Genomic DNA, 18164 nt, shown 5'->3' on the forward strand with positions numbered 1-18164 from the left:
CCGGAAGTCCTGGTGCACTTGCAAAGTGACGGTCTGTTACTAGAGCTCTTTACACATACTGGCCCCGCCATCACTTTCCCCCGGAAGTCCTGCTGCACTTGGAAAGTGACGGTCTGTTACCAGAGCTCTTTACACATACTGGCCCCGCCATCACTTTCCCCCGGAAGTCCTGCTGCACTTGCAAAGTGACGGTCTGTTACTAGAGCTCTTTACACATACTGGCCCCGCCATCACTTTCCCCCGGAAGTCCTGCTGCACTTGCAAAGTGACGGTCTGTTACTGGTGTGGGTGGGAGCGGGGTGGTTGGACTACCCCCGCTCCCCCAGGTAGTGGAAAGCTTAACGGCAAGTAGTTTCAGCTATCACCAAAATATATCTCCACTTTAGAGATCTTTAGGTTTGTTTAGTTAGGAAAAATACAAATTATTTCCAAATTTGTCATATTTATGTAATATATTTGTAATTTTAATAGCCAGAAACATTCACATCAGAACCAGTTGAAAATCTCCATTGTTGTTTATCAGTACCATTTTGAATTTTTTTTTATTTCAGTTTACCAAGAAAGAGTGATGTTGAGAAGAAAGTGGATATTGTTCAGTATGCCCAGAGGACCAGGCAGCTTTATGTTCGCTTATTAGCTCTTGTTAAGTGGGCAGCAAGTGCTTCAAAAGTGGATAAGTGCAATGTTGGTATTTCATTTTTGTATTTTTATTATTGGGCAGCAAGTACAGTACTTCTAAATTGGATAAATAGAAGAATATGAGATATCAAAATAATAAAATAACCAGAAAATTTATAAATGTCCATTCTTTTTAAGTGTGTTTTATAATCTTGAAGGTTTTTGCTGTTCCATTTTCATGTCTTGTATGAAACATTGCATTCGCTTGAGTAGTTCATTTGATGCATTTATTTTGCAGCACATTATGGCATTACTGGAAAAGCAAAACAATCTCTTCACTGACACAGCCGACAAATTGTATCACATAACTAAAGGAGACCTTGTACGAGCACGCTTGCCTCACTTCCATATTCCTGCTGCTGTGGAAGTTCTTACAACAGGTGAGAGATGATTTCTTTCTTATTTGGTTAGGCTTTTATTCCCCATGACAGTTAAGATAGTGATGTGCGTTACTGATTTACTCTGGCTTGAGTTGTCTTTAAAATGAAAAATATGAAGTTATGATTGAAACAATAGAAAGCTTTCTTTAGGAATACTTAGTGTAGGATAAATGCCTTGGTATATGTATGTATGTATAACTGAATAATTGAGATTATCTAGATTCAACTTAATTCTCATAAAATTTCTGTTGATTCTTTTGATTGAAATCTGGTGCTACAGTAGGTTAAAAGATTAGGAATAGATTTTATTTCTGGGTTATCTATTATAGTCGTTGATTTAATTGATTAAGATAGTAGTTGTTGTTTTCATAAGTGTATTGGTTAGTATTCATGGAGACTAAATTTTTTTATCTTTAATTTTGGAGTTTTAAGTGACCTGAAGTTGTATTTCATTACGATATCTATTTTTTATTAAAAATTGGCTCTTGTCGATGCTGCTCCATCAGTCCAGGTTCAACTAGCTTCTGAAAGAGTGGGTTCCTCCTACAAGGTAATAGGTTACTTAATTTACTTACTTTGATGGCTGGTTTTCCGGTCCCATACAGCATGGGAACCCCACTCTCTACAGGACCTCCACTGTCGTTTTGCCTTATTCGTTCAGAGTATTTAACGTTTCATGTCTCATATTCTTCATTTACTGTTAAATCGTCACTGTCAAAAGACTCATGAAATAAGAAAGTCTTCAGTTTCATCTTGAAAGCCTTAAGGTCTTCAATCATTCGAATGTTTCGTGGGAGGTTATTATATAGTCTTGGGGCTGCATATTTAAAGGCTCTAGAGCCTAAAGTAGACATATCTAGGTTCCAAGATAACCACAGATTACTTGTATACAGTCAGCCTTCGTTATTCGCTGGTTCTCTCTTCGTTGATTCAGTCATTCACAATCCATCAGCAGACACACGTGAGCAACAACGCTGATTCAACATTTTCAGTTTCGCTTTTTGGAAGCAGTTGCTTCGCGTTCTTATCGCCTGTGGTAACAAAAAGGAAAGATCCTGTAATAGGCAGAAAATAACACAGTTATTCTATCGGCCTTCTTCATTCCAGGGAAAAGGAATATGGTAGTAGATCAGTTGAGCAGGACCTAAATCATTGGTGGAGAATGGTCTTTTGAGTCCCCAGATAGTTTCAAGAATAATAACTTTGTGGGGTTATCCAACCATCAAACTATTTGCAGTATCTCTAAACACAAAGTTACCCGTTTACTGCTCTAGTTCCAGGTCCAGCAGTGCTTGAAGGTGTGTTCCAGCACCCCTGGGACGGCCTCACTGCTTGAGCTTTTCCACCGTTCTGCCTACTAAGGAAGGTACTCAACAGGGTAAGGGAGACACCCAATCTTGTGATGACTGATAGCTCCAATGTGGCCACACCAGGAGTAGTATTCAGACCTACTTCATATTCTGGCAGAGATCCTGATGGAGCTCTCGCACTTACCACAACTTCTGCAGCAGCCCCGCAATAAGATCTTTAATGCTGCAGTGGATTCCCAGCAGCTTCACTTGTGGAGGTATCCAGAATCTTCTCTCTCAGAGGACTTTTCACAATAGACGGCTCAGAAGATGTCTGGATACTTCTAAAACTCCTCGACAACAGTCAAATAGGCCAAGTAGCCCGTCTTCATTTGTTGGTGTCTTGGGAGGAGTATCTCTCCGCTTGAAGCCTCTCTGCCAATAACTGCTTGCTTCTTGTTCTACCTCTGTAAGGAGAAATTCTACTCCACTACTGTGATAAAAGGCTATACCTCGGCCCTGAGCCAAGTCTTTAAACTTAAAGGGGTCGATATTTCTTTAGAAGAGATTTCTTTGCTCATACGAAGCTTTTAGCCGACTTGCCCTACAGCTTGGATTGTTGTTAAGGTTCTAAGCTCTTTGAATGGGGCTCCCTATGAACCTTTGAGACACATGTTAGACAAGGACCTTACCCTGAAGATGGTGTTACTCCTTGCCATAGCCTGTGCCATGGTCTTTCTTTTAATGTCAGCCATTCAAGGGGCTGGAGGGAGGTCTCTTTCTGGGCTTCGTTTCTAACTTTGTTGTTAATACCCAGAACCCGTGAAGAGCATCAAACCCAGGGGGGAGGAGAGAGAAGATCTACTATCGAGTAGGTTGGTATTGTTTACCCACCAACCCATGTCTCTTTTGCTCTGATGCTATCGGAACTCAGAAATCCAGAAGATGGCTGTGCTTAGACCAGTAGGTTTTCACTTGCCACTGGAGAGAACAAATGCATAGAAGACTGTGAGGTACCATATGTTCCAGGTAGGTTAGGTGCCCTAAAGAGCATTCCCACAGGTGTGCTTACACCGAGTTTCGCTTCAGGAAGGAAGAAGGGATGTGCCACTCCCTTTAGTCTCTATTCTGTCTTGGGATGGTAAAACCCTTCCTGATATTTTATGGTGTTTACTTGCGTCACAAGATATGCCAGATTTTGAGATGGTTGCAGAGACGACTTTTCGTGATTTACCATATTACGATCCCCAGTTCATGACTAAACGATAGGAGCCTGTCTTGTTGTAAGAGAATGGTCTAACTGAGTCTGCTAGAACCAGCCAATCGTCTTGGTAACATAATAGATGAAGGCCGTTGGTGTGAGCCCAGGTTGAAACCAGGGTAAACTCTTGTGAACACCCTACTGTAGGTTCTGTGGACAGGCCGAAGCACAACACCTTGAACTGATATAGTTTCTCGTGAGGATGAATTTTAGGTACTCCCTTGATGTTGTATGGATCGGGATCTGGAAGTATACATCTTTGAGATCTAGTGTTATCATAAAGTCTCTTGGTCTGACAGCCTGTCTTACTGTATCTGCCATCTCCATCTTGAACTGGGTTTGCAGCACAAACCTGTTCAGGCCAGAGAGTCGATTACCGGTCTCCAGCCTCCAAACAACTTCTCCACAAGAAAGAGTTGAGCCTTGGGGTCTATCTAGGACCTCTTGGAGAGCGTCCTTCTCCAACATGGTTTGGACTTTTGCCTGAAGGGCTAGTTCCTTCGCTGATCCCTTCACAAAGGATCACGACAGCACTGTATAAATGAGTCATTGGAGGGGGATAGGGAATGAGCAGGATGTGGTACCCTGCATGGAGGATGGAGACCATCCAAGGTTTGGCCCTGTGGAACTCCCATCTCTGCCACCTGTGCTTCAGGCATCCTCCTACCAGTGGACAGGCAGGAGGAATGTCCCTCATAGTGGGAGCGACCACGTCTTACACTTATACCTCCTCTCCCCTTCGCACCCATGCCATGAAAGAGCTGCTTTGGGGCTTGCTTCTTAGTGGTGATCTGCTTAGAAGCTGTTGAACCCTCTTTCATGTCCCTGTCGATTGACAGTGGACGATCTTGGTGCAGAAAGTGCCGAAGAGTAAGGGAAAAATGTTACCTCCCAACGAGGGCCAGTTCGTCTGCTAGGTGTAGTGTCGTGGACAGGGGTACGAATGCACACCATAACTGTTAACCTGATAGGTATGTCATAGGGATATTTCCTGTAAGATTGTGCCTTCTCTACATCGGCATCAGTAAGAGTACAGAATGTCAGGCTCTTCATCAAATCAATCTTTTGAGGGGTGAGGTTGTCACCTACGTCGTCTCACAGGCTGTGTGACGAAGACCCAGGTCCCTCTCGATTTATCACTGTGTACGCCAGGTGACACGAAGATGCCTAGTGTCACGACAGAGCACTGAATTGCTACTTGAGGAGGACTCATCACTTTGTGTGCAGCATCACACCCTTCTCATTAACCTCAGTAGGATGAAGAAGGAAGTGTCCAGACAGTGTTCCTTCTGACTTGGTGAGGTTGCTTGTTTACCGATGAGACTTTGGTGAGTGCATACCTCAACCATCTCGAGGAAGAACTTGCAAGCTTATCTCTGTCAGAAGCCTTCTGGTGTGCTTGTTGTTGGACTTGGAGGTGAAGGTTGGATCTGAAGGTGTCAAACTACCTTTGCCCCTGAACATTAGACATTACCACAGGCCCTCAAGTGGCTGATCACTTGTTGCATAATGCTACCAGCTCCTTCATGGAACATAGTATGCATTCTGTCAAAAGGACCAAGTTTGGTATAAGTCTTGAGGAGAGGATGAATAACTGTTTTTTCTATCTCTTGTTCCCCTGTCAAGGGGGTGCCGTAGTAGCAACTGATATACACTGGTCGGTCGTCTGATTCTGGTGAGTTACACAACGAGCACCTGAGTTGCAGATTACGTCTGCCAGAAAGCAACACTTCCAAAGGGGAGGATGTTTGGAGTTTTACCAACTTTCTCTTGATGTGCCTCATTTAACACTCCCAACATCCTCTCCTTGTTAGGGAGATAGGTTTTCCATATCCTTGTGTGGCTTCCATTTAAATTATTATTGGACAATGCCCTAACAGCTTTTACATTTCTATGATTAGCAGTCAGGAGGTTGTTGGAATTGCCTTCTTTTCTCCCATATGGGACCAGGAATGATGTCTTGTTCAGGTAGGCAAAGAACTTTCCAGTTTACTTTTACGGGACTACTTCTCACCAATAAGTTTCCGTTTTAAAGGACAAAGGTTTGTACTGTTTATGTGTTGCAGCAAATAGATTTTAAAAGGAATTGCTATTTTTCCTAGTTATGGTTACCCGAGTCCTTTGAATTAAATTTCCTACCTCAACCATCTCTCTCAGTCCTAGACTTACTGACAAATGTGTCTGCTCTGTAACTGGTGGGCGAGCATGATTTCCCTCTTGCCCTACCTTTCATTACCAGTTACCTTGCTAATGATTCAATGGCGGATTCAGTGCTGCTGGAGCCATGTTGTATCCCTATTTGAATTTGAAAAATACAAATTAATTTGAACATTTTACATTTCTTGTGTTTATTAGTATAGGCGAGTTATCTGTGTTTATTTTCTATTTCTCCTCAGGAACATATGACAGACTTCCAATGACAATTAGGCAGCGTATCTTGCCTCCTGATCCCATCACAGCTATTGAACGCAAGCAGACACTAGGCAGATTGGAACAAATAGTTCGTCATCGGTTGGTAACTTTTGAGCTTCCGCCACAGATGAGAACATTAAGGGTAAATATTTTTCCTTTGTTTGGAGTTACTTGTTGATAAAAGATAGAGTAACCAGACCACTTTTCTGTAAAGGAGCTATTTCTCTTTATGTAGTGTACTGTATAATGAAACAAAATTTGTTCCTACACAAATAAAATCTGTCATCCTTCAGCAATTTTATTGTGGCCGTTAGAAATTAATGAGGTTATCATAACTAGCAGCAGGACACCCACCTGTCACTCTGCATGACTAACACTTTTGACTTTTACAAGCAGTACACTCCTACTCTGCTTGCTTCTCAAAATTTTGCCTGTTTTAATATTTTGCTCTTTCTTCCCAGAATAAATGGATAAGTGGGTGTCTGGTAAATTTGGATAGGTTTAATAAAAATTACAAGGATATATGGTTGTCTCTGGTAGAGCTGAAAGAAGGTTGACAAGTTTGTGCAAATCTGTCATTATTCCTCATCATTCTCGTGCCTTTTACAGGGGTTGGCATGACTGTGCGCTGTCTTCCCCTGTATAATGACAATGACTACCTCATCCTAAGGAAGCTGGCCTTCCTTAGGCATTGCTGGTGCCCCATTGGCGGAAGAATTTTTTTTCTGCTGCCAGGACACTTGAGACTATCCCTGCTGTGTCTTCCCAACTTCAACTTCCCCTTCGGAGGCGCTGAAGGTTGTAGCACCTGTTGCTTCGAAGAGGTCTGGCGCCTATGGGTGCGTCATTGTGCTTCCAAGTCCTCAATCCTAAGAAGAAGCATGGGCAATCCTCCTCGTCTGTCATGTCTTCATCAGTTTCTTCAGATGTTGATGCTTCTTTTTTTTTTTAAGAAGAAATCATTGAAGAGGTCCAGGATGTCTGATCGGGAGACTAACCCATCTCTGCTCACTTATATGTGAGAGACAGTATGGTATTGAGAACCAAGCCTAATGTTTTTGGTTTGAGGATACTGTAGTGCTACATAAATTGCATAAAAATCACAATTAAACAAATTCTTAATTTCACTGCCAAGTTACAATCTCCCTTCCATTCCTCTTCAGTGTTTGACAGTAGAATGCTCCTTTTACCCAGGACCCACTACAAGTGGGACCTACTACAAGTGGGACCTGCTTTTACCTAACCGTTATTTTCACCAATAGCGAGTTTTATTAATTCCAGGTTTCTATTAGATTATGGTATTCAAAGGAAGTTTATAATAACATTTTTTTCTTATGCTTGGTGTAATTTATCCCAATTTGTGTTAGAATATGTGAAAAGTTAAAAAATTATTCAGCGTGCATCCAAAAACAGGTCCTATCCTTGACTTCGGTGGGTGTTGTTATTAAATTTAGGTTTACCGTCACGATACTTTATGATATATTTATTCGTTAACACTATTTATTGACAAAACCTATATCTGAGGGAAAAATATTGGTTAGTAAATAAGTTTGGATTCACATTACTTGGTAACCATTTGAAAACAACGATGATATTCGGACAAAAATACTTCTGACCAATCAGATGTCAGGAAATTTTCCGAGCTAAAAGGGCACAAAACAGAAGGGTAGATGGAGATGGTTTGGGCACGCTCTTCGCACTCCCCAAGAGAGGTTAGTTCACCAAATGTTTTACTGGGCTCTACAAGGCACTAGATTAATTTGAAGACACAAGCCTACATGGCCTAGGACTATAAAGCATGAAGTAGGAGATGATGAATGGAGAAGTATTGAATTAAAAGCTCAAGACAGAGACGACTGGCGAAATCTTAACAGAGGCCCTTTGCGTCAATAGGCGTAGGAGGAGCAGATGATGATGATGATGAAAAGGGCATACCTGCGAGTCAGTGCAAATCTGCCTTGCTAAAATAAATTAACTATAATGCCTCTGGCATCCCTATACACAGATAATTTGGAGGTTGGAAGAAGTCATCACCTTTGCACCTGTATAGGACCAGGTGCTCTGATAATTTCCAGGAAAGTTGACCCAGTCAGTAATTTGAATCAGAGACTTCCTCCTTGTTAAGAATAAATTGCCTATTAAAGGATAATATTATGTATTCATGTAGGAACACTGAGGGTTGGCGGGATTTCTCCCAACCCTCAGTAGTAATAACAATTATCAGTTTTAACCCTTTTACCCCCAGGCTATTTGGAACTTTCAAACCCTTAACCCCCAGGGGTTATTTTTTTTCAAGCACATTTTGCAGTATATTTTTTTAAATATCTCTAACAGCCTTAATTTTTGTCTTAGAGAGGTCAGGTTGGTCTCATTCTCTTGGAAAATGCCTGAAGTTTCTCAAAAAATTATAAGAAATACGCAAAAAAAAATGTAAATAGCAGTTTTTTGCAAGGACGTACCGGTACGTCCATGGGGGTAAAGGGATGAGTTTTGTTAAACGTACCAGTACGTCCTTTTGGGGGTAAAAGGGTTAATTGTCGTTCAAGCCCCGCTGAAGACATACTCCTATTGAAGAACTCAGGTTTGTATAGTAAGGAAGAATAGAAATTACTCTAAAGATATTGTATATTCTGCTTTATTCTGAAATAATGAATAATTTACTCTATTACTGAATTCTCTTTTCAATTTAACGTGTCAAATACTGAAGCATGAATACTCGATTACCAGATTGAGAATGGTCGTGTCAGGTTCATTGTGGATCATGAGTTTGAGGTGAGCTTAACCCTAATGGGAGATGGAACATCAGAACCATGGAGGCTCTTGGAAATAGAAATTCTTGTGGAGGATAAGGAAACGGGCGATGGAAAACCCCTTGTTCATCCAATGCAGGTTTGTCACAAGAATTTCCTTTAATGGTTGAAGAAGTATTTGTTATATAACTTTTTTTTGTCTAAATTTAAGCATATTTATTTTACGGGGATTTTTTCCAGAAATGGGTTTCAGCTAAAGAATATTTTTGTGGTTGTTGCAATTCTGAATGTTGTGTGACACTTCTTGTGTATTGTATGTTACACTATATTCTAGATCAGTGGTCCCCAACCTTTCAAAAGGTGCGGGCCACACAAAGGATTGAAAATACAATTGTGGAAGAGAGAGTATAGTACATACATATATACAGTCCAGTATTTACACACTATATATCATCATGATCAGCTATTCCTAGTCCACTGCAGGACAAACGCCTCCAACGTATCTTTCCACTCGTGGCTGTTTATGGATTTTCCATGCCATTCTAATCCTGCAAGTTTGCTTAGCTCATCAATCCAGCGTCTTCTCTTCCTTCCCCTGCTTCTTTTGCAATCTCTAGGGAACCATTCTGTTATTTTTAATGTCCATCTATTATCTGTCATTCTCATTATATGTCCTGCCCATATCCATTTCTTTTTTTTACATGTTTGAATATCCTCTAATTTAGTTTGCTCTCGTATCCATGTTGATTTTTTTCTGTCTCTTAGTGTCATACACATCAATATTCTTTCCATAGCTCTTCAAGTTGTAATTAACTTATGTTCTAAGGCATTAGTAGGACTCTTAAGTTTCTAATGCATAAACTAATATTGGTAGGACAGTCTAATCAAATACTTTTCTTGTTAGAAAATGTGGCATTTAACTTCTCATAATCTCGTTTTGTTTACCAAAAGCTCTCCATCCCATGGTTATCTTTCTTTTGATTTTATCTTCATCTCCTATGGAAACACTTACTGTACCGTCTTTCCTAATTACGTATATTCATTAACAATCTCTAGAGGTTCATCCGTAACCCTTATTTGATATCTCTGCTTTTTCATTGAACATTGTCTTAGTTTTTACTCATTCGTTTTCAGTCCTACATTTCTGCTTTCTCTATTCAAATCTTCTATCATCATATGAAATTCCTCCCATGATTCATTAAACAGAATTATGTCATCTATAGTATTTATATACATGTTGATAATACAGTATCCTAGTAATAAAATGTCAACAGAATCACTAGTATGTTACTGTATATTATTATATCCTAAATCTTTTGAAAATCTTAAAAGAGACATTGCTTGAGTGTTTATTTGTTCCTACAAAAATACAAACCATCATCCTTAATGGGAGTAGGACTTCGGGAAAGATGGCACTGCCATTAAGAATTTACGAGCCACCTATTACTACCGGTAGATGGTGGGGAAGCCCTACCCACCTATTGGTCAGGAAGGCTAGAGCATTTGACATTTATTTTATTCTTGGTGCCTCAAATTTAGGCCATTTTGATTTTTTCTTTCTATTTCTAGATTAAAAAGATAACTGTGCTGTCATGGTTGTGTAATATTATTATTATTATCATTTTATTGTTATTATTACTAGCTAAGCTACAACCCTAGTTAGAAAAGCAGGATTCTACAATCGCAAGGGCTCCAACAGGGAAAAATAGCCCAATGAGGAAAGGAAATAAAGAAATAAAACTACAAGAGAAGTCATGAACAATGAAGATAAAATATTTCAAGTACAGTAACAACATTAAAATGAACCTTTCATATGCATACATACATCATATACCAAGGCACTTCCCCCAGTTAAGGGGGGTAGCCAACATCAAACAAATGAAACAAAAAAGGGGACCTCTCCTCTCCTCCGCGGTCATCTAAGGCACCGGGGGAAGCAGCAGGGCCTACCGGAACTGCGTCACAATCAGTCGCCATTCATTCCTATTTCTAGCACGCTCTCTTGCCCCTCTCACATCTATCCTCCTATCACCCAGAGCTTTCTTCACTCCATCCATCCACCCAAACCTTGGCCTTCCTCTTGTACTTCTCCCATCAACTCTTGCATTCATCACCTTCTTTAGCAGATAGCCATTTTCCATTCTCTCAACATGGCCAAACCACCTCAACACATTCATATCCACTCTAGCTGCTAACTAATTTCTTACACCCGTTCTCACCCTCACTACTTCGTTCCTAACCCTATCTACTCGAGGTACACCAGCCATACTCCTTAGACACTTCATCTCAAACACATTCATTTTCTGTCTCTCCGTCACTTTCATTCCCCACAACTCCGATCCATACATCACAGTTGGTACAATCACTTTCTCATACAGAACTCTCTTTACATTCATGCCCAACCCTCTATTATTTACTACTCCCTTAACTGCCCCCAACACTTTGCATCCTTCATTCACTCCCTGACGTACATCTGCTTCCACTCCACCATTTGCTGCAACAACAGACCCCAAGTACTTAAACTGATCTACCTCCTCAAGTAACTCTCCATTCAACATGACATTCAACCTCGCACCACCTTCCCTTCTCGTACATCTCATAACCTTACTCTTACCCACATTAACTCTCAACTTCCTTTTCTCACACACCCTTCCAAATTCTGTCACTAAACGGCCAAGGTTCTCTTGCGCGTTTGCAACCAATACAGTATCATCCGCAAACAACAACTGATTTACCTCCCATTCGTGGTCGTTCTCATCTACCAGTTTCAAACCTTATCCAAGCACTCAACCATTCACCTCTCTCACCACTCCATCAACAACCACGGCGACATCACACATCCCTGTTTCAGCCCCACTCTCACCGGAAACCAATTGCTCACTTCATTTCCTATCCTAACACATGCTTTACTACCTTTGTAGAAACTTTTCACTGCTTGCAACAATCTTCCACCAACTCCATATAACCTCATCACATTCCACATTGCTTCCCTATCAAATCTATCATACGCTTTCTCCAGATCCATAAACGCAACATACACCTCCTTACCTTTTGCTAAATATTTCTCACATCTGCCTAACTGTAGAAATCTGATTCATATAATCCCTACCCCTTCTAAAACCACCCTGTACCTAAGATTGCATTTTCTGTTTTATCCTTAATCCTATTAATCAGTACTCTACCATACACTTTCCCAACTACACTCAACAAACTAATACCCCTTAAATTACAACACTCATGCACATCTCCCTTACCCTTATATAGTGGTATAATACATGCACAAACCCAATCTACTGGTACCATGGACAACACAAAACACATATTAAACAATCTCACCAACCATTCAAGTACAGTCACACCCCCTTCCTTCAAATTAAGAGGAAGAGAATTAATATAGAATAGTGTGCCCGAGTGTACCCTGAGCAAGAGAATTAAATATTTTGAGGAAAAGTACAGGGACATGCAGCTGTTCACAGGTAAAGCTGCAAATATGTGGCAGTTTTTTTTTTTATCCTGCCATTCATCTGTTCATTTTTGAGGACCATGACTGTTTGCAATCATTCCCTCACTACATGTAGCTGTATAAGAAGAACCTGAACCTAAGGGAGTTGGTCTTCCATTGGCATTTCTTGTGCTCCTTCATCAGGAAAAGATTTTGCCACTGCCTGGACTTCTGAGGCTTTCCCTGCAGTCTTCCCAACTTCTGCTGCACCTGTGAAGCCACAGAAATGATTGGCATAAGTTGGTGTTGTCTTTGCTCATTTTGAAGGGGACCATTGTTGTTGTTTTCCAAGTGGTCAACCTTAAAGAAGCCTGGAGAAAAGTAGTAAGTGCACGTGTCCTCCTCCTTATTCTCCTCCTCTTCTACTTCATTCTCCTCCTCTGCTTCGTTATTTGTTAGATTCTTTTAATGCTATTGCGTCTATGATAGGGATGCACCGATACTAATGTTCTAAGCCGATACCGATACCTGTTACCTTCATATAACTGTTAATAAGGAGAATATAATATTGTTACTAAAATCTTATTAAAGGTTAAAAATTTAAATGGTTGTACAGAATGGTAAGGTTATATAAACAATTTCACAGGAATAAATTTTAACTAAGAAAGAACATCAAGTATAGTATTTAATCCCTGTTCAGATGTTCAGCTTCACTGATTGTCATACACCTGTTAAAGGGCTCGGGTTTGTATGGTTAAGAAAAATACAACTTTATATTTGTAATATCAGTTTCAGCTTACTATCTTCTATTACGTAACAGTGTACAATATGCTTTATTGTACGTATTTTATGTTTTATAACCGAGTTTTTATTTCTGTTTATGTAAGGTACATTCACTTATTTGATTATAAATGCACCTAAACTTGAAAGACATGAAAGCATATAAGTATATATGGTTAAATATAGCTCAGCATTTTCAGTCATATAGAAGAGTAAGTTGAAACTGATGTGGTCATGTAAATGAAGTTTTTTGTGTTCTATCAAGGCCTTGTTCTGTATGTAGTGTTATATAACTTTGAATGCTTCTGTTACCTAAGTCCCTTCAAATGTTAAGGTCTGACATGATCTTTACATTATGAAAAGAAAACTATCCATAATGTTTTTTTCCAGATTGCATTCATTCACCAACTTGTGCAGTCCAGAATACAAGATAATCCCAATCCTCTTCATGAGACCTATATGGTATTGCATGCCTTTTGTCAGGCCCTTCAGCTAGAGGTTCTTTGTGTACAGACCAAGAAGGTAAATGTGAAGTTTCCTTGTATAGTTTAGAAATTATAGCATAAGGTAGTACTTGGATTACTTTACAATACAAGGAATAAAATCTTAGATACAGTACGATGAGTAAAATAGGACCTAATATACAGTAGTATACAGCTTATTTTAGGTTACTTTTAAAGAGGCCTGACAGGCTGATGTGTCTCTGCATAGGGTGTTGGATAATTTAATGGGTTTGGCTATTAGTTCTCTAATGTTTTATCATGTCTAAATTCTTGAAAGGTGTTTTTTTTTCTGCATCTTTAATCAGTAGAAATATATTAGTGTTTTTGCTTGTTCCATTTGTCATTTTTATTTTTCTAATCATACCTGTGAAGTAATGCAATTAAAGTAAGCCATATTAAACTGTTTTCTAATCTGAATTGCCATATTTATTACTGGTAGTTATTGCTTTTGTTTTTATTGCTTGCAGGAATTGAATATTTTATTATGGGTTATTTATCTTTGTAAGAGTTTGTAAAGGGTATTTGCAAGTATGTACAGATAGGCCATCACTAATCCGGCAACTTGACGGCCTGGAGGGTGCCAGATAATCCATTTTTCTGGATTATCCTTCTATTACAGGTATTCGTCGACTTAAGACTGAGATAGGGACCGAGATGCGCTGTCAAAAAAGTGAAGCCTCTGTAGATTTTTTATGATGCATCATGATTCGGTAATCACTAAAGCCAGTCTTACTGTATAACATTATTTCCCTTTCTTGTTTGATAGGATATCATATGCTCTATTTAAGCATTTTTTATTCTATTTTTCAATTTTAAACGTCAAGAATCACTTAATATTTTGTTTACCCTTGGTTATTATCAGCTGATCTGAATGTCCCGTATCGTATCGAAAGATTTCACACGTACAAGTGGCATAATATTTTTATAATTTCTTAATTTATTCTAAATATCTTCATGGTGAATATTATATCAGCAGCACTATGTTACAGGGTATCACAGTTTTCATACAGTTCATTTATAGCCATTATTATTAGATATCATGCGAACACGTTCTCACTTTCTCAAGGTCACGCTACCGTATTGCGATTATGCGCACATACGATACAAATAACACAAAGTTGTTTATATAATTTTGAATTATTCGCAATCTATTAATAATGAATATTACAACAGCACCGATATGTATTAGTCACAGTTTCCATATTAAAACAAAATTGATATTATCATTACATAACCAATACTTGGTAAGATATCTGTTGCTGCAAAAGCTAACTTATACACACACGTTTGTTTGTTCGTAATGATCGGTGATGAAACGTAAACAAAGCAGTGGTTTTGGTTTTATGTTGCGTGCTTAGCAAAAGCATGACATAAAATTGTCTTTTTAATTTATTTTAGATTTTTAAGTATACAACAAAAGCTAGCCTATGCACTGATGGTTTTGTAGTTCACCAGTCATCTCATACAGCAGAAAATTCATTCTAATTTTACTTAATTTTCGACGTCGTCTTATGGTCCAAAATATACGGTATATTTCTGCTTGGGTAATGTACAAGTTTACTGTTTTCAACAATATTGCTGAAATACACTAAAATCATTTTCCTAAATCTGGTCTGTTGAAATGAGGGTGCGTCTTTTATTTGTTTACGTTGGAGACAGAGCTGCCAACTGGCCAGTAGCGAAAATAATTGAGAAACAGTGCCGCCAACCAAGCGGCCAGTAGCATAAATATTTGAGAAACAGTGCCGCCAACCAAGAGTCCAGTAGCGAAAATATTTGAGAAACAGTGCTGCCAAGGAAGCGGCCAGTAGCGAAAATAATTGAGAAACAGTGCCGCCAACCAAGCGGCCAGTACTGTAGCGAAAATAATGCTGGATAACTGATGTCTCTGGATTATAGATTGCCGGATTAGTGATGGTCAACTTGTACTTAGAATTGATGCCGTAGCTGTCAGTTTCTTTTATTTTGTGAAATAAATTTTTTATTCCAATATAGTGAATTGTTTCCTCTTTTTATCTGGGCATCAAACTTTCTTCTTTAATTATTATATGAATTTAAGAGTACTGTATAAACATAACTGTTTTGATTTTGATTCAAGTCATTTGTTTCATCAGCTTCTTGAAGACAGATTAGACTATCACATCCGCATTGAAGAATACTTGCAAGGGAAGTCGTTCACTCTGACTTATTGGCGAGAATTAGCTCAGCGCGATCCATTAGCTCAGCTTGGTTATCGACTTACGGTTCAAGTTGATCCTACTGAACCATCAAAGCCTCTCATGGTTCTTCACACACCATCTTTAAGTTCAAAGGTGAGTGAGCATATTCAGTTAAATTTTTTTTCTTTTTTTCTAAGGAAGTGGTGTACTGATTGTAATATCAATACCTTCATTTTTCTTAGATTTCGGGTAATATATATTTTTAATATACTCTGAGATGAAATTTTTTGTCTCTTCCGTTAATGTTATTATTGCAGGTCCACCACCAATATTCCGGAACTTTTGGTTTTAGAACGTTGCTGGATTAGCAATTGTGCCAGATTATGAGAGTTCATTTTGTAACATCAGATTGGCAAATAATACATGTCATTATACTTGTAACTTACTAATTATACATATGCTATGCTTCTTAACCCTTCTACCCCCAATGGACGTACTGGTACGTTTCACAAAACTCATCCCTTAACCCCCATGGATGTACCGGTACGTCCTTGCAAAAAACTGCTATTTGCAATTTTTTTGTATATTTTTTATAACTTTATGAGAAACTTCAGGCATTTTCCAAAATGATGAGACCAACCTGACCTCTCTATGACAAAAATTAAGGCTGTCAGCGCAATCTAAAAGAAAAATATTGCAAAACATGCTTGAAAAAGAAAAAACGCCTGGGGGTTAAGGGTTGGAAAGTTCCAAATAGCCTTGGGGGTAAAAGGGTTCAATACTGGATTTTTAGAAACCAAGTTAGACAAAAAATGTAATGTAAGTGATTGGATTTAATACAGTGGAATGAAAATTCAAGCTTCTTATCATATGCATTTGGTCATGTGTCTTGTCCTCAAACGTGTGCCTCTCTTACTGAGAGATTGCATTGATGAAGTCACTCTGCTTTAGCATGGAACATTATTTTCTGTGTTGAAACCTTGTGACAGGCAAGATGGCTAAAGAAATGGAGAATAGTTTTTTTCTTCAGTCTGACTTAATGTTTCTCAATTACTTTTCCTATTTCTTATGAATTCAACCTTCTTCATATATTATCAACTGTCTCCTTCCTACCTTACACTGTACTGTCCAACCTCTCTTCCTCTTTTCACTTTCTATATTATTGGAAATGATAGTTACTGGGATTGGGGTTATTTTCAAAACAGATTGTGGGTTCTTAAGTCATTTTGTCAACTAATCAATGTTTAGACCAAAGAAATATCAATGCTGCATTCTCATAGTTAGGAATGGCGGAGAAGGATTGAATTGGATCGGTAACAGGAAATTAGCTGACCTTGAGTATGCTGATGATGCTGTCCATGTTAGCAAAAAGCCTCAGGACTTACAAAGCTTGCTGACCAGAATGCATGAATTTCACAAGAGTTTGGCCAGAAGATAAATAGAAAAAAGACAGAGATGATGAGAACAGAATATGCAATGAAAGATGAAATATCATTGTAAGGAGAAAGGATTAATGAGGTAGAATCATTTAAATATTTAGGAACTATGATCCCTAAGACAGGGTCTTTAGAATTGGAGTTTAATGAAAGATTGAAAAAAGCAAATCAGACAATGACTAGGGTAAGTAAAATTTGGAAATGAAATTGCCTGAAATTACATATAAAAATCAGGCTATTTATCAGTTTAGTGAGATCGGTGTTACTGTATGGTCATGAGTCGTAGTATGACAATGAAACTATATTCGACAGGTTTAGTAGATTTGAGAACAAAGCCCTCAGAAGAATATTGGGAATTAAATAGCAGGACAGGATTAGAAATGAAACTATAAGAGAGAGTACTCAAGTGCCATATGTAGATGAGATCAAGGTGAGGGGTAGATTGAGATGGTTTAGGCATGCTCTTTGCACTCCTCAAGAGAGATTAGTTCACCAAACTTTCAATTGGGCTCCACAAGCCACTAGAAGAGTTGGAAGACCCAAGCCTACATGGCTGAAGACTATGGAGCGTGAAATAGGAGATGATGAATGGAGAAGTATTAATTTAAAAGCTCGAGACAACGGACGAAATCTAACTGAGGCCCTTTGCATCAATAGGTGTAGGAGGAGATGATGAAGATTCCCATATTGATATGCGGACTATTTCTTTGAAAAACTGGCCTTTGGGTTCCGGAAGTGGGTTGTTGTTTAGAGATAAGACTCTAGGCATTCTGTCCAGTTATCCTGCTACCATCATTAGAGTAGGGATAAATGTATTATTGAAATGCTCTTAGTCTCATTAAGTGGATTTGGCATAAAGTTTAGCCACTAATCATGATAGTACCATCCCCTCAAGGTAGGGTAGAGAGTGAACATTTTGGAACCAGTTCTCATTGGTGTCATGGGGCCAATTTTTTTTAACCTTGATTAGTTTTGGTTTGCCAAATCTTAGAGTGTGAGAGAGGGAGAAAGAGATATAGGTTAATTGTTCGTAGCAAGTAAGACTACTGTATTGGAATAACTGAAGGTTTGTGT

At 38.9% G+C, this 18164-nt stretch overlaps 1 protein-coding gene across 1 annotated transcript in view; it reads left to right on the plus strand.

The window, feature by feature from the left end:
- The window catches only part of MED14 (mediator complex subunit 14), a 66654-nt gene that overhangs the window by 9716 nt on the left and 38774 nt on the right, over nt 1-18164 (plus strand). Inside the window, exons 3-8 of the mRNA XM_068362892.1 lie at nt 552-684; nt 917-1058; nt 6005-6162; nt 8748-8909; nt 13383-13514; nt 15610-15807. Coding sequence (XP_068218993.1) covers nt 552-684; nt 917-1058; nt 6005-6162; nt 8748-8909; nt 13383-13514; nt 15610-15807 — 925 coding nt within the window. The remainder of the gene's footprint in view (nt 1-551; nt 685-916; nt 1059-6004; nt 6163-8747; nt 8910-13382; nt 13515-15609; nt 15808-18164) is intronic.

The sequence above is a fragment of the Palaemon carinicauda genome, chromosome 39, assembly GCF_036898095.1.
Source record: "Palaemon carinicauda isolate YSFRI2023 chromosome 39, ASM3689809v2, whole genome shotgun sequence".
Taxonomy (NCBI): Eukaryota; Metazoa; Arthropoda; class Malacostraca; order Decapoda; family Palaemonidae; genus Palaemon; species Palaemon carinicauda.